The 15,323-nt window shown below is 35.5% G+C and overlaps 4 protein-coding genes across 5 annotated transcripts; 1 reads left to right on the top strand and 3 right to left on the bottom strand.

Annotated features, from left to right (window-relative positions):
* Positions 1-236: 236 nt before the first annotated feature.
* On the bottom strand, positions 237-2,797 carry LOC133675927 (SWI/SNF complex component SNF12 homolog). The gene is made up of 3 exons (XM_062097487.1): positions 2,683-2,797; positions 714-2,353; positions 237-515 (listed from the first exon to the last, which is right to left on the bottom strand). Exons 2-3 carry the CDS (start codon positions 2,258-2,260, stop codon positions 446-448), a joined length of 1,617 nt encoding a protein of 538 aa, XP_061953471.1. The 5' UTR covers positions 2,261-2,353; positions 2,683-2,797; the 3' UTR covers positions 237-445.
* Positions 2,798-2,887: 90 nt separating this feature from the next.
* On the top strand, positions 2,888-5,521 carry LOC133675928 (large ribosomal subunit protein uL22y-like). The gene is made up of 7 exons (XM_062097488.1): positions 2,888-3,021; positions 3,245-3,281; positions 3,368-3,408; positions 4,556-4,786; positions 4,897-4,999; positions 5,098-5,165; positions 5,302-5,521. The coding sequence occupies exons 1-7, from the start codon at positions 3,019-3,021 to the stop codon at positions 5,362-5,364; spliced, it is 546 nt and encodes a 181-aa protein (XP_061953472.1). The 5' UTR covers positions 2,888-3,018; the 3' UTR covers positions 5,365-5,521.
* A 2,233-nt stretch (positions 5,522-7,754) lies between these two features.
* On the bottom strand, positions 7,755-11,998 carry LOC133676116 (UPF0235 protein At5g63440-like). 2 transcript variants are annotated; one of them, XM_062097695.1, is made up of 8 exons: positions 11,769-11,998; positions 11,364-11,538; positions 11,113-11,227; positions 10,071-10,224; positions 9,785-9,878; positions 8,687-8,775; positions 8,504-8,572; positions 7,755-7,958 (listed from the first exon to the last, which is right to left on the bottom strand). In XM_062097695.1, the coding sequence occupies exons 2-8, from the start codon at positions 11,476-11,478 to the stop codon at positions 7,899-7,901; spliced, it is 696 nt and encodes a 231-aa protein (XP_061953679.1). In that variant the 5' UTR covers positions 11,479-11,538; positions 11,769-11,998; the 3' UTR covers positions 7,755-7,898. The 2 variants fall into 2 exon arrangements, with proteins under 2 accessions (XP_061953679.1, XP_061953680.1); XM_062097696.1 differs by lacking the exon at positions 11,769-11,998 and adding an exon at positions 11,602-11,753.
* A 513-nt stretch (positions 11,999-12,511) lies between these two features.
* On the bottom strand, positions 12,512-15,021 carry LOC133676117 (elongation factor 1-delta 2-like). The gene is made up of 8 exons (XM_062097698.1): positions 14,870-15,021; positions 14,657-14,752; positions 14,377-14,493; positions 14,191-14,284; positions 13,908-14,025; positions 13,576-13,689; positions 12,918-13,079; positions 12,512-12,799 (listed from the first exon to the last, which is right to left on the bottom strand). Coding segments are annotated over exons 2-8 (693 nt in total). The 5' UTR covers positions 14,743-14,752; positions 14,870-15,021; the 3' UTR covers positions 12,512-12,797.
* Positions 15,022-15,323: the final 302 nt, after the last annotated feature.

Below are 15,323 nucleotides of genomic sequence, written 5' to 3'. Positions count from 1 at the left end.
ACTAAATGACTAAAGGACAAAACCAGTGTAATGACTGAAGCATAAATACATTGAACCATGCTAAAAAAATAAAGAAGGGCACCAACAACTGGGTAAAAGCTGAGCACAACAGCATCAATAATTGAAACAGAAGTGTGGTTCGAACTAACTGTGCTTTCAGGATAGTGAAATTGTATCCGGAAGGTTTCATGATAAACAGCGAAGTAACTGATTATAAAGCATTTATGAATACTACGTAACAAGAAATCATGTCGTTCTTCACGAAGCATAATAACCAATATGTTGAACTACAGCCTGAATATGAATTCACATCATAAAACTACTCTATGTAACTGCAGAAATCAAACTAAATCGATGCAAAAGAACAGAAGTGGAATGGAGATCAAAATGGTATTACAGCAACTTAACTTCTTGCCACCTTTTTGAAAATCTGACCATCTTTCATTCAAGAGCTTCCAGGAGCATCATTTACAGTAGACTTGCGATTTAGGTAACGAATAACAGCATCTTCAACCCTACACCAAACCAAAAAAAAAAAAAAACAAACACCATCACTATGAGTTTATTTCCACTTGCCGTCTTCATTTTGCCTGGGCAAAACCAAACTCCCTTGGCAGGTTTCAAAGAGTAGAAAAGCAAACTTTGAATAGAAATATTAATAATGAATCATAAAAAGATTAAAAGTAAAGGTAAGAAACTGGAAAAATGCTTACCACGGCTGATTATAGAAACCAGATCGCTGCTCTTTTTCTGCATTGCGGCTAGCATCTCCAGCAACAAGCTTCAGATCATTGCTCTGAGAAGCAATTAAAGCATTAATAAGCTCTGCTGGAGACTGGCTGAAACCAAGAAAGAAAGCCTGCCTCTGGCGATGCTCATGTATTTTCTTTATAGAGTTACTTATTAATTCATCACAAGCATCAATTTCTTTGTTCCTCTCTGTGCTGGTCAAGAAAACAGCAAGGTCCTTTTGCAATGGCAAAGGAACATCAACTATGAAATCATAGCAAGCAGTTCCAGCTGGGCAATTCCCCGAGAGCTTGATCGAATGTTCCAAAAGAATAGGCTGTGGAGGAGTTAAATGCAGACTTATCCTCTGTAGTACCTGAGAAAATTTCATCTTCTCTTCCCCGAATAGTTTCTGAAGAGGGGGGTCACATGTGAAGAAGGAGGGATCATTTGGGTTCTGCAACTTCCTAGACTTCACATAATGCCATATTGCAACCAAAATTCTAGGGCGAGTCTCTACCTCGATTCCAAGGATTTCTGATAGAGTAGGTGAAAGCTTGAATTTCTCAGGCACATAATTCATTTCTAGTCTAATTCTTGCAGTAAATTCCTTATTTCCTTTTCTCTTCACCTCAAAGCCCTCGTGAAGAACAGGTGACCGTGTGCTCTCCCATAGAATTACATGGTTATCTAGATAGAGGCTCTGGTCCAAGTATATTGTAATTTTCTTGAAGTAAGATGAGAATTTTGGATATGGTTTCTGGGTCATTCCAGTCAGCACAGGGTCCTTCCCATCTTCCAATATCCTCCCAATAATTTTTAATGACCAAGAAGGAGGCTCAGCACTCTTCCTCTCATTAGACCCTTGCACCTGATTTTCAAAAGTGTTAAATACATATACCCGAAGCGTTTTCCGAACACGGGATGGGTTTTTAAGTGACTCTTGAATATCCATCTTCTTTCTTGCCATAGCAGCATCCACTCTAGCCTCAAATTCAAGCAGCTGCGTATAAAGCGCAGACTCTGGCAAAACAGGTACCACCTTATCAGGTATCTCCTTCTCATGAAGCTTCCTTTTCTTCCTACGAACAGCTGGAGCCAACTCCATGGTCTTGAACAGCGAAGCCATGTTGGCATTCGATGAACCAGATGAAGGCCTCGAAGGCGGTTTATAGCTAGTCTTTTTAGCACTAGAACTGCTGGGTGTGGGCACAGGAGGTGATTGCACACCAACATTAGCAGAATTAGCATTTTGCAACTGAGCAACAGAATGGTTGGTTGATTGTATATGAGATTGAAACTGAGTATGAGCTGCCTGTGCAAACTGAGTGTGTCCTAGCACCCGAGCTTGTGGTTCAGACAGCTGAAAGTGGCCAGGAAATGCAGGCCCGCCTTGTGTTTGAGGTTGTGACTGTGAGAGCAACTGTGGTGGTTGGTGGTTCACGTGCGTAGATTGTGCCATTGCACCAGGATTCGCAAACGAGGGTGGCACCCCAATACTTCTTACAGGATTGTTACTATTATTATTCATTGGAACCCTAATCTCATGCGGCAAAAATATCTCTCAAAACCAATCAATTCTACATCCAAGAACAACAAAACCCCAGACAAGCCCTCATAAACCCTAATAAGAAAAAAAAATCAAATTCTGGGTTTTAAAAAACAACCCAAAATTTCACGCCTTTAAAGTGTAAAAACAAGCTTAAACAAGAAAAATAGCTTGCTTTGAAACAAAACTTCAAAACCCTATCTCGACAATCAAACCCCGAGTCTAGCTCACAAGCTTTAAACTAAACAAACACCAACTAAATCTCTAGCTAAACATAATTACAGGAAAACAAAGTCCATAACTTTGCTTTCATGTGATTCTGATTTTCTTTCAAGACACTAGCTACGCAATGTGTATATCTCAGATACAAAATTATATATAAGCAATTAAAAGGAAAAGCTTACAATGATAAATAGAGAGGCTTTGCACCGACTTGTTTTGCTTCTGCTTTTTTTTTGGCCAAAGTTTCATCCTCTGAAATCTGAGCGAGCCAAACTCTGGTTTTCTTTCAGTTTCCTCTCCAATTTTGTGCTTATGGATACAAGGACGTAAATACCCTTGTTTTAAATAACTTAGGCCCAAGTAAAATGGCCCTGATTCTTATTTGAAGGGGCCCAAATAAGAGAAACCCTAGCTCCATTTTATTAGGGTTTTTTTTAGCTAAAAACACTCTCTACGTATCATATTACTGCGGTATTTCTCTTTTTGTGGCCACCGAAGAATAGACAGAAGCTGCAGCGATGGTGGGTTTGATTAATTTTGCTTTTTTCTTAATTTTGATGAAGAAAGGAAAAACCTTTCTCTTTCAAGCAATGAAGAAACTTAGATCTTTGCATTTTGATTTCCCGTGGGACAACATAAAGAAGATAATCTCTTAGAATTAGTGGAAAAAGTTTAAATCTTTATGGGTTTTATGTGTTTTTGTTTTTCAATTTCTAATGGGATCCCTTTTGTAAAACGTTTCAGGTGAAGTATTCAAGAGAACCAGATAACCAAACCAAGTGTAAGTACATGAAGTTTCATTCTTCTTTTTTCCCTTTAAAATAGTGAAAGCGAAATCTGATTTTAATGTTATGGTTACTTTTTCAGCCTGCAAAGCAAGGGGATCTGATCTTCGTGTTCACTTTAAGGTATGTTGTGTGCTATACAGTACTTCAATGTATTGGCTGTAGTGTTGCTGATTTTGCTGTGTCTAATCGACGGTACTTTTAGCTAGCAATGCTTTGTTAATTTGATCATCCGTGCTGCCACTGTATACAGTTTGCCATGTGTCTTTGCTTTGAATTTATCACGAACTGATGGGCTGTTGATGTTTTCTGGTATTTTTTCATAAGCAAGCATGCCACTGCTTCACTGTTTTTTGTTGCCAACATTTGAATTTGGCATGAATAGCCATGTCATTCTTTTTTGTTGGCAAAATCGTTATGCAGATGCCATGTAAAGGTGTCAGTTGAAGTAGATGGTAGCTATACTCTGAAATAGTCAGAGTGTGAATGGTTAAAATTTCATGATAAAACTGGTTTCCTTCCATCATCTGAATGGTTTGTTCCTTGTTCTTTGGTGACTAATAAGAACTTTGAACTTCTTCAATGGTTCTTTTGATTTATTGTTTTGTCATGCAAAATATTCCTGTGTTGCTCAGTTCAGATTCCTGCATAGGGGATTTGGGCTTGGTAAAATTTGCATGAGATTGAGATCTTTTACACATAGAGAGGGACTTGTAATTGAGTTGGCCATGCAATGTAAGCCAATTTTATTGTTGCTTTTTTCAGTTTCAGTTTCATTTTGTAGTTGATGTGTAGGACTGGGGAAGGGCGATTGGTTATAGGAATCTATTGACCCTGTGAATGGACTTCTTAGGAGACTCAGAAGATATGCATTCCCTTTCCTATGAGTTTTGTTATTTACTGTAAGATTGTTCACTAATTGCACAGTGTTCAGAGCTTTAATGGATTTGGTCAAATATGGATGGGAGTGATATAAGTCATAGAATTTAATCTTGTTAACTTTCTTTAATAGAGCTTGTGGGAATTCAATGATTCTCTTGGCCTTCCAAACTTTTCCACAAAATCATTTTTTTTCCTTTTGTGCATTGCAATTGGTGAAACTCTGTCTGTACTCACACCCATGGTTTCTGATTTCACATGAGAGTTTATAAAGAGCTCTTATTGTCTCTGGTACCTAAATTATTTTTTGATAAAGATGCGATGACATGTCACTTTGTTGAAATTGCCAAATTGTCTGTGCTGACTCCAGTATTACTATTCTCTATCTCAGAACACAAGAGAGACTGCGTTTTCAATCCGGAAGATGCCTTTGGACAAGGCCAAACGGTACTTGGAGGATGTTTTGGCACACAAGCAAGCTATTCCTTTCCGACGTTTCTGTGGTGGTGTTGGGCGAACTGCTCAAGCTAAGAACCGCCACTCAAATGGACAAGGACGCTGGCCTGCTAAATCTGCTAAATTTATCCTTGATTTGCTAAAGAACGCTGAAAGCAATGCTGAGGTAGTTACTTTTCCTGGGTTTTATTTTGGTTATATTTTATCTAATGTTTGCTTCTTGACCTTATGTATATCGTGTCTAATGTTTGTAAATTTTATCTGCTTGTTATTTAGGTGAAAGGTTTGGATGTTGATGCACTTTACATATCACATATCCAAGTCAATCAAGCACAAAAACAGCGTCGCCGTACTTATCGTGCCCATGGAAGGATAAACCGTGAGCCCATTCTTTAAGCCATTAAGTTCATTTTTATCGTGCATGTCTTCTCTATTTGAACAGGGGCACTTAATAATGATGTGTGATTGCTTTGGCAGCTTACATGTCATCGCCATGTCACATCGAGTTAATTTTGTCAGAAAAGGAAGAACCTGTCAAGAAAGAGGTATTACTCTGAAAAATGATGATTCTGTTGAGTCAGAGTTGATTTAAAATTTTAGATTGATGTGCATTACTAGCAGTGCTCATTGGGATTGTTGTGTTTTTATTATTTTGCCTTACCTGGAATGTCTTTTTTCCAGGCTGATACTCAGATTGCTCCTAGGAAGCCTAAGGGTGCTCTTCGTAGTGGAGCTTCCTCCTGAAAAGCTTTGGGCAGATTCAGGATAGTTGCACCATGAGAACATTTTTGTTTTTTCTTCTGTTGAAGCAGCTTATCAAACTATGAATTTATATGCTAAGATTTTGTTCATGAATTTGATATTTGATGGTGGAATCACAGAACTCTCTCATTAAACAGTAGTACTTGGCTTTTATGAGGATTTTATTTTTGTGATCTTGCTGGAAACGAAAATCTAGTTCCAGTTAAAAGGACCATTTTGCTTCTGCATAGCATAGATACGAGGCGCTGAGCAAGTAACCGCCCGATTGCTGTGATTTTGCTTGTCAAAAATCACCACTGGAAGAAACAATCTATGTCTTTAAGGTGCAAAACTAATTTGTTTTTTGCTGTTTTTAAATCATTTTAATATATTGATATTAAAAATAAATTTTAAAAAATAAAAAATATATATGTTTTAATGTATTTCTTAAAAAGAAGTATTTTGAAAATTAACTGTTTGAGAATTTTAAATTAATTTTCAACATAAAAGAAATTTTATAAGAATATATGTAAATTGTTAAATAAAAAATGAAAATCTATTTTGAGATGTATATGCCAATATTTTGTTTTATATTTTTTTTATATTTTCATTTTGTTATGTGTTATTTTAGAAGTTAATTTTGGTTATCAAGAACAAAATATTTCTGTTTTTTTAAAAATATAAAAAAACTTCAAGTCTCTTTAAAATATTAAACAATTAAAAAGATTGATTATTTGTTTTTTAGATATGGTATTAATTAAACTATAAATAAAAAATAATGAAAAATTAAAAAACTAGTAAAGCCAGTGTATCCGGCCAAGAATGAAAAAAACCCAAAAGCTAGGCGCGAATCTAGGCATGTAAATCTTTAAATCTCTTTTTTAAGGAAAAAGGGACAGCTCATTGCTCACCTTTTTTTGTTTTTATTTCAACAGATCTCAAAATTCTATTCTAAACTTATTTCTAACTTAAAAAACACTCTATAATCAATACAAAAACCAGAAATTAAATGAATAAAAAAAAGATCATGATCTTTTTTTTTTTTTTTGGTATGATGAATTATCAACACCATCTTCATTGAACTTGTTTTGCAAAGACGAACACGTATATACCAAGATTAATTTTTTTAAATAATGTCAAGATGCCAAAATAAGATAAAAAAAAAAAGTCATGATAAACTTGCAACTCTAGTAATCGACTCAATTCAAGATATCTCGTCAAACTCATGACCCTGATTATAAGATTTAAATAACCTAATAAAAAAATAAAACTCGTGCTAATTTTTTGAATCTATGATCTAAATTATTAAACACAATGCACCTAGTATGAGAAAAATATAAAGTTTAATTTTCAATCAATCAAATGTCAAATGATAAAATTAAAAAAAAAATTAATTTTACAAAAAGATTTAAAAATAAGCAATTAAAAGAATGGGTATCAAAATTAAAATAAAAGATAAATTTTATATTTAATTGAAGGGTTAAATTGAAAAAATAAATTTAATAAAAAAAATAAAATAATAAGGATAAAAACTAACATAAAAATAATAAAAAACAACATTGAAATTAAATGGTGAAATTGAAAATAATAATATTTTTTACAACAAAGTCTAGAAAAAAAATTAAATATCAAAGCAATAAAGATCAAATTGAAAAATATAATATCATCAATTAAATTGTTTGATGAAATTAAAAATCACCAAAACTTTTATAAAAGGATCAATGATAAAAATTAGAAATCCAAAGAATGAGAACCACTTTGAAGAATATAATATTTGATAAATTAATATTGAAGGATGAAATTAAAAATAAATAAAATTTTTACAAAAAAACCAATACCAAAAATTAAGAATCAAAATAATAAGAATTGGAGTTGAAATGTTAACAACCAGTAATATTTGGGGAGGAGATAGAGAAGGAAAAAAAAGTTTTGTTGTCATTAAATCAGACCATTAACAGAGACGTCACACCAATAAGAAAAGAATATAGTGATGCTTCCAACAACATGGTAAATTGGTATTTTTAGATACCGGAAAGTGCTACACGCGCTACCTGAAATGCACATGTACCTCCCATGCATGCCTACTTTTTTTTAGCCAAAAATCAATATTACTATTGTGAATAGTTAAAAATATCCTTTCACTTCAAGCTTAATTTTATAAGGGTATTTTTATAGTTTCTCTGTGTATTTTATTGTTTATTATTATATTTGTACAAATATCAAAATGTTTCTGAGCTTAAATTATAATAGTAAAAAAACCATTATGAAAATATAAAAGTTTCCCTTCACATTAGATTTAATTTTTTTTCTTTTAATAGTATTTAGATCTTTTTACTATGGAATCAAGATGAAATAATACATATTTATCCTCACTATTTAGAATGAAAAATATATCACGTGAAAAGATTTTAATTTTCTTAGAAGTCTGTTTTAAGTGTTTTAGGTAGACAAGTAAAAACACCATTACAAATTAACCAGACACAAAAAGAAATTGCTGAAACAATTCGAATCTATGAAGTATTAAAAATACAGCAGCTTCAAGGTTGAGCTGCTTCCAGTAGTTTCTCGTACACCTGTCTAGCAGACAGATCCTCCACCTGAAAAAAGAAAAGAAAGTTGATATAACTGGAAACAAACTTCGAGTAGCAGAATCATGGATACGTAAATGCTTTCTCCAAATGTCCATTATTGACAACTTGGTATTACTAGTTCTTCTCTTGTTCACACTGGCAACGTTCCTAGAAACAACAGATTAATTTGGTCTAGAATGGATTGAATGGTCATCAAAGGCAACCAAAGAAGAAGATTTATACGGTAATCAGTTCATTTGGACACAAAAATTTCCACATTTTTATCAATTATATCAAACTTGGTATTACTAGTTCTATTTCATATATGCTTGAAATCTATAAAAAAACGAATAACTAAAGCAGCGAAATGATGGTCTACGCAGTATCAGAGAAATTATGTTCCACATAACAAGCTGATCTCCAACAGATAAGCGAGTAGGTGGAAGTATTTAAATGGATCTCAAACAAAACTTCCATCTTCTTGGATTTTACACATTTACAGAAGATGCAAGCACACATGGGCCCGCAGGCAAACCCAGGCTGATGAAGAACAGAACTTTCAATTTACTTACAACAAGCAGCTTTGATTTGTTATTCCATCCTCTTTGAAGAGTCATCTGGCTCAGTTTCAGACCTAACACCTGTGTGAGGGAGGATCATGTTAACCTTGGCATGCCAAATTAATGATGTAAGATTCTATGCCTAATTTTACTAGCTTAACACTTTAAGGGTAGGGTTATAATAGAAGAGCATACCTTGCCCACAAATTCCAAAAGTTCATTGTTAGCTTCGCCACGGGCAGCGGGTGCAGCTACAGTGACTCGAACATCATCAGCATTCACTCCTGAAAAGAAAAATATTAAATATAATGCTCATGAGTTAAAAAAACAATACATGAACATGCAACAAAAAGCATTAGATAAGACAATTACGATGTTCTTTTCCTTCACCATTCTGAAACTTCTGCATCTTTTTCATGCAACTATAAGTTGAATATAAATGTGTCTATGTAGTATTTGTGCGTTTGTATGCTACATTTCATATGCATTCATGCATATCGCTGCTTGTGGTTATGGCACAGGTGGTTTGTGCCTCTCCAGAATTTCCTCAATTCTAACAAAAGATTATGGACATGAGGTCGGATTACAAGTGATGCAAGGAGCACAAACCGAGCGGGTGAGGGTGTGCACAGATGCAGGATGACAACAGAGGAAACACTACATTTGTTAATTGGAGAAGACTTAACAAAATGCATCCCCACGCTTGTTATATCCACCGCACTTCATATAATCACTTCTTATTGATCCAGGAAGTAATTAGAACTAGAGGGATGTAATGTGCTAGGAAGATACTATCAATTCTACTGTCAGCTCAGAACTCCATATAGGTCACGCCAATTTTTTCACTAGTACAATAACAGGGGCCTTTTCACTCAATATTCCTTAAGGTTGAACACTCAACTCTCTCCATTCCTGCTTCTCTCTCTTCCCCTTCACCAAAGAGATACATCCATTTATACTATTTGCATATGCACATTTCCTTGAGTTTGTCAAAAATGAAAAAATAATATGTGCCACTTTATGCATGGACAGAACTCAACATCTATGGGGTATATGGATTGGATGCCGAATTTAGTTCAACTGCATCCAACCTGTAAAGCAGGTAGACACATGAGCCAACAGACTACAGACATATCAGCAACTGTTAATTAATTAACACCACTTCATTTGATAATTGTTTAAACAGTGACAGAATGAAGGTCATGTCCATTTTAATTGGGGCCAAGAAGGAGGATGCAAGCCAAATAGTATCAAAGATATGCAGATCAAAACATTAGGTTAAAATCACATTACTTGTTATTGCTGATCTTTGTGCACGGTCTTCAACCTCAATGGCCACCTGCACAAGTCCTCCTAATTGTGATATGCAAGGGGGCACAGGAGCATCCTACAGCATATGCCAGACGACCATATGAGGAAATTTCCAAGGCACACGCTCATTATCATTTTTATGCATAAACATGAAAGGCAGGAAATTATATGATCAATGAACATTGGATAAAATATCTTAATTCATTAAGCCAAAGCTTTGGATGTTTGATTACTCCAAGTCTTAACTCTTAACAACAGTTATTTGTACCTGAGGGTTAGTTTCGGCGGCAACTGTGCTAAGTGCACCATCAACAACATATATAAAAGAAGCAGATTCCAGATCTTCTTCAGCTCGATAGCAAACAAACAGCCCACAGCCCATGCAGTTCATGCGAAATTGCTTCTCAAATTTTCCTTCATCTCTAGACATGAATGATCCAGAATCATAATGAGCTCTAATGCAATTAGAATCTATCTATCACTGAAACCTCAAGAAATAACATGCACACTCAATAACTTAAAGAAGAACACTTGCAAACATATACTACCTTAGCAGTTCAACATATGACATGAAACGAATCATATGATGGATCGATGCCAGTGAAGAAATAGACAAGTCAACATCTTCAATCTTGATAGTTAGCTTTAAAGATTATCTACCATTTCTAACTTCAAATATACAGCACAGCCTAGAATAGGCATGATGGTTAGAAAAAATAGGTCATGACTCCTGGAAGAGCACTTGTGAATTCCTCCGAAGAAACCATATCAGGAAAGCGTGTGAATATCTGCCAAGAAACAAGGTCTGAGGCGCCTTGCAATAAAATTCCCACAAAAAAAAAAAGAATGGCCAAGTAGCCCTTGCATAGAAAGTTTTTGTATTGAAAAATATCGAGTTTGGAAGGTTGTTTTCAGGTAGTTGTTGTTTGGCTGCTGTCGACGAGTAAACCTAAAGGGAATCTGATATTGACTTCTCTGTTATTGAAGTGATTCTTTTAGGTTGAAATGGAAAAAATCTGATATACCTCCTCTCGAAAAGCATTCATTCACCTACAATGACTATACCATCACCACATGATACCAACTAGACGGAAAACCGATACCCATAAAGTTGTAATGGACAAACAACATAAAAATGAAAGATTGACAGATTCAGTTGGTACTACTATATATAAGTAGAATAAATCCAGCAGCATGTTTCTTTGCACCCTTAAGAAAATGAAATACCACAAAATAAAAAAAGCAGAAAGCAAAGTTAATAAGCAGAAAGCAATGAATGAAACAAGTAAAGATGGAAGTAAAGATGAAACCTTTTCAGGAGAACTTTTCCAGCCTCATTCATATGGAGCCTTGCAAGATGTTTCTTCTTGTCCAATACATAAGCTCTATCAGTCTTCCTTTTCGGCATTTTCTGCAATTGGTTATCTTATAACAAACAAACATATTTCAGTACTTAAAATTAATAATAAATCAACCAGATATTATTCATAACTTTAACAACATGGAAATTTGAAGGTTAATATAACAACAACAATAAAGTGATTGGGAGAGAGGGAGGAACCAGTGATGAGGAGGTGAGAGCCACAATGCTTGCAGTAGTAGACGAAGAGTTCGGAGTCTGGTCCTTCGGGAACTGCGTTCTCGCTTGAGTACGTGTGCGTTGTTCTCTTCGGCATCTCTCTTTCTCTCTCTTACTCCAAATCTAGGTCTAGGTCGAGGACAACCAGGAATCCTCCCTACAGTAATCAAATTGAGAGCGCGGAGAGAAGCAAAAGACAGAAAGAAAGTCGAACCTTTACCTTTAAGGTGTCCTCCTTTTATATCAAACTACAAGACGACTTTGTAACAAAAGGAGAAACAAAACAAATTTATCTGCATATTCTGAAGAAAGCTTGATATAAACTAAAGGATAGTCTTGTCAATTGCACTCAAAGAATATTGTGGCATCTGAAATAGAAAATCTTACCTCGTTTCCCATATGCCCCATATGACTTTGTCTTCACCGTTTAATCCACATGGAGGCCAAATCACGGCAATGCATTGAGCAACACAGAGCATGGGGACCTATATCATACCAGAATGAGATCGACTTGCCAGCTTCAATAACCCATCTAAGACCTGCTACAAAATTGTCCCAAATCTTGGCAATTGGCATACAGTCCTCGGAATTTGGTATGGTTTGTCTAGCACTTGGCTTTAGTTATGGCTGTGTTCGTGCTTTTGCGGGCACAAAATCCCATATCATTTTTAGCTTTGGCATTGTAAAACATCAATATTGTTTTGGTTTCCCTGGAATATACCGTCAAAATTTAGGAAAACAAGACGATTTAAACCTTCAAACATTTTTGCAACAAAGGAAAAAAAAACAATTCTAAACAAAAATTTGGTGTTAGCTGAATTCTATACAAACCGAAAATGCAACTTTTAATATGATTTTAGTGGTCTGATTACGTGAAATGGGGTCCAAGCAGTCAAGGATTCTCAACAAAGAGCAGATTCGAAATTCCTCAAATTTGCTCGTCAGAAGAGCACAAACCGCACAAATCTGTGCCTGGCGAAACAAGTTTCTCATATTGCTTCTTCAATTTTTCCTAAGTTTTTAGGCTCAGTTTCGCAAGTACTTTTGTAAGAACCTGTTCACTGTCATCAACTTTTAACTGTCGTCCCATTTAATCAAACAGAATGATACGACGTTGGGACATCAATCGCTTGAACCAAGCAAACAATGTAAAGGCTGCCCTGGTTAACTGAAAATGAAAAAACCATTTTCACAGCAAACGAGAAAATGATTAACATCCAAAAAAACAAGAAGTTGACACTCATTTTACCAGGACCGCAAACGAATGGGAAAGGACTACAGTAAACTCAGTTTTGAGCAACAAAAATGGGAATAGGAAATATAATATTATTGCTCCGTTAAGAACGAAATAAAATTTATAACTCCTTCACACTCCTAGAAACCTCGCCTGCGCCCATTGTCACCGTGATCCTTCGATTCTGCAATAAAAAGAATAAACAGCATGTAAGCATGAGACAACACACTTTCGAATACACAGGCTCTGGAAGGTTCCATTATGTTGTCGCATATTATAGCAAAATAATCATCTACACTTACAGATTTTGTTGAAGGCCACGATGTCACAGCTCTGGACATACTCGTTGATGGGTTCAGTTGTCAAACGTTCCTCGATGAGAGTGTCCACAGAGACCAAGTCATCAACAATTGTTAGCATAATTGTCAATTTCTTAATGCCATATCCTACAGGTACAAGCTTGGCTGCCATAGAAAACCAAAGGTAAGCATCAGAAAAATATGCCAAAATCAACAGTACTCCTTTTCAAGACGAATAATAAAACTATATATCCCCCCCTTACAGTAAAAATAAAATTAAATTAAAAGACCAGGCAAAAGCGTGCTGCCTTAGAATAATCAATAAAAAGATACAACACTCTAAATGAAAAAAAAAGGCAAATAGGAGCTCAAGCACAACTTAGAAGAAAATTACAGGCACAGCACAGACCATCTTATTCTGTCGTTAAAAATTATCATTTTTTCCTTAAAGGTGCCAGGAGAACAGCTTATAATAGCGCAGACCAGTTATGTTTAAAATAATCAACTCTTCTCTATTCTCTTAGAATTCATGGGAATGGGGGATTGATGAATATCCTAGAGATGTATGAACAGTTCAAAAAATACATGCCTGAAGAAGAGTTGTATCTGCCTTAATAATCTAAACAGGAAGTAGCATTAAGTGGCTCTCCAAAGAACTTACATGCTCCCCAAAGAAGTCCTTCCATCTCAACACTTCTAACTGCTTCCTCAAGCTTCTTCATGTCAGTCTCATCATCCCATGGCTTAACATCCAACAAAACAGATGACTTGCCAGCTGAGAACAGAATACAAAGAAAACAGAAAATCAAGTTCGTGGAACTTTACAAACACAGTAGTAGAGAACCCAAAACAACATGAAAGAAACACGTCAAACTATTCCCACATGAATAAACTTTATCGACAGAATTCCAAGAAATTTCTTATCAATGCCTCATTTAAACAAAAAAAACCACTTTGGCCACCTTCCCAATCAGTGAATGAAAAGAAGCTTACACTCTTTCTTCTTCGAGGCTGCCTTAACAGTAGCTGCACGTTCTTCGGCAGCCTTCTTTTCCTCCTCGGTCTCCTCACCAAAGAGATCCACATCATCGTCATCGTCATCCTCGGCAGCCTAAAAACCAACATACAAATCCCACCGATAAGTAACAACACATACAGGTTTTACAAAGCAAATTTAAATAAATTCAAAGCAACAATAGAGAGCAAATCTCCCACCTAAATTACTTGATAAAAACGACAAACCAATCGCCAATTCACAAGAAAAATCAATACTTGCCTTTGTCTCAGCAGATGGAGGAGTGGCAATTGCCTCCTCTGTGATGGGAGCAGATCCCTTGACAACAACTCCACATCCTTCAGCTTCGACACCACTACAGCAGACCCAAATACAAAATTGAATACCCCACTATCAAAACTATTGAATTTACATAAACAAAAGATAAAGAAAGTCACGAAAACTTACGAGATCCTCAAGAGAGCATCAATATGAGTGTACCACCGATACACGTTAACATGTTCAGCTGATGGGGCACTTGAAAGAGCTGAGTACACAGTCAGATCATCTTTGGAAGCTTGGTACCTGAGAAGACCAAAAAAAAAAAAACAGTTACTAAAGAGATATCCTTAGTCCCGGCTTGGAGAGCTTGTTTTTTACTTGACCAAAAAGGTGGACATAATCACCGGATGTGCCAAAGCCCAGCCGATATACCACAAAAAAATCCCAGATAAAAAGAAAAGGATACCCGGAAATGTAGCTGCGGGAAAGGAGAAAGTCATCGAGTTTCTTGAGGCCAGCAGCTGAGGTGAGATCGTAGAAAGTGACTGCCATTGCTTAAAAGCTGAAACAAAAAACATGAAACAGATGGTGATTAAATTCAAATATGATAACAAGTAAGAGAAATCGCCAAGGAAACTACGAATATGTAAGAAAATCTGTTGGGTGGATTCGTTCGTACTTTGGAAGAGAGAAGGTAATGACAACGGCAGGAAAGGAGATAGTGGTATGGCACAGCGTTAAGAGATCTAGGGTTTTTTTGGGAGACTGAGAACGGGAATAAATATATATATAGAAGGGAGAGGTGATCTGGTGTTTTATGAGCAGTGTTACTTCGTGATATTATCAGAACCCATTCTTTAGGCCCAACGTATTGCCACTTCTGGTTTGGGGTACGTTCTATTATGATACGTCATTTTTTATTTTTCATTCTATTTTTAAAAATGTTTTTTAAACTAGTTTTTTATTATTTTAACGTATTAATATAAATACTAGATTTTTATTTGAGAAAAAATTGATTTGAGAATGTTTAAGAAAAATTGATTATAAACACTAGATTTTGATTTGAGTTTAAATAGTCACTAGAGAGAAAATGATATTTTTATATATTATATATGAGTAGTTTGGTTTCTTCA

The sequence above is a fragment of the Populus nigra genome, chromosome 16, assembly GCF_951802175.1.
Source record: "Populus nigra chromosome 16, ddPopNigr1.1, whole genome shotgun sequence".
Classification (NCBI taxonomy): domain Eukaryota; kingdom Viridiplantae; phylum Streptophyta; class Magnoliopsida; order Malpighiales; family Salicaceae; genus Populus; species Populus nigra.
The sequence above is the reverse complement of the archived record's forward strand: the minus strand, read 5'-3'. Positions and strand labels throughout refer to the sequence as shown.

What these genes read in the sequence shown, in the direction of transcription:
- LOC133675927 (XM_062097487.1), bottom strand. Translation starts at nt 2,260, where the DNA reads ATGAATAATAATAGTAACAATCCTGTAAGAAGTATTGGGGTGCCACCC. An exon ending in GGTTTCTATAATCAGCCGTG is followed by an intron (nt 516 to 713) that starts GTAAGCATTTTT and finishes GGTTTGGTGTAG; the next exon opens with GGTTGAAGATGCTGTTATTC.
- LOC133675928 (XM_062097488.1), top strand. An exon ending in ACCAGATAACCAAACCAAGT is followed by an intron (nt 3,282 to 3,367) that starts GTAAGTACATGA and finishes TTACTTTTTCAG; the next exon opens with CCTGCAAAGCAAGGGGATCT. An exon ending in ATCTTCGTGTTCACTTTAAG is followed by an intron (nt 3,409 to 4,555) that starts GTATGTTGTGTG and finishes TCTCTATCTCAG; the next exon opens with AACACAAGAGAGACTGCGTT.
- LOC133676116 (XM_062097695.1), bottom strand. Translation starts at nt 11,478, where the DNA reads ATGCCGAAGAGAACAACGCACACGTACTCAAGCGAGAACGCAGTTCCC. An exon ending in GGAAAAGTTCTCCTGAAAAG is followed by an intron (nt 10,225 to 11,112) that starts GTTTCATCTTTA and finishes ATTCATGTCTAG; the next exon opens with AGATGAAGGAAAATTTGAGA. An exon ending in CCGCCGAAACTAACCCTCAG is followed by an intron (nt 9,879 to 10,070) that starts GTACAAATAACT and finishes CATATGCTGTAG; the next exon opens with GATGCTCCTGTGCCCCCTTG.
- LOC133676117 (XM_062097698.1), bottom strand. Translation starts at nt 14,742, where the DNA reads ATGGCAGTCACTTTCTACGATCTCACCTCAGCTGCTGGCCTCAAGAAA. An exon ending in TCCCGCAGCTACATTTCCGG is followed by an intron (nt 14,494 to 14,656) that starts GTATCCTTTTCT and finishes TGGTCTTCTCAG; the next exon opens with GTACCAAGCTTCCAAAGATG. An exon ending in GATGCTCTCTTGAGGATCTC is followed by an intron (nt 14,285 to 14,376) that starts GTAAGTTTTCGT and finishes GGTCTGCTGTAG; the next exon opens with TGGTGTCGAAGCTGAAGGAT.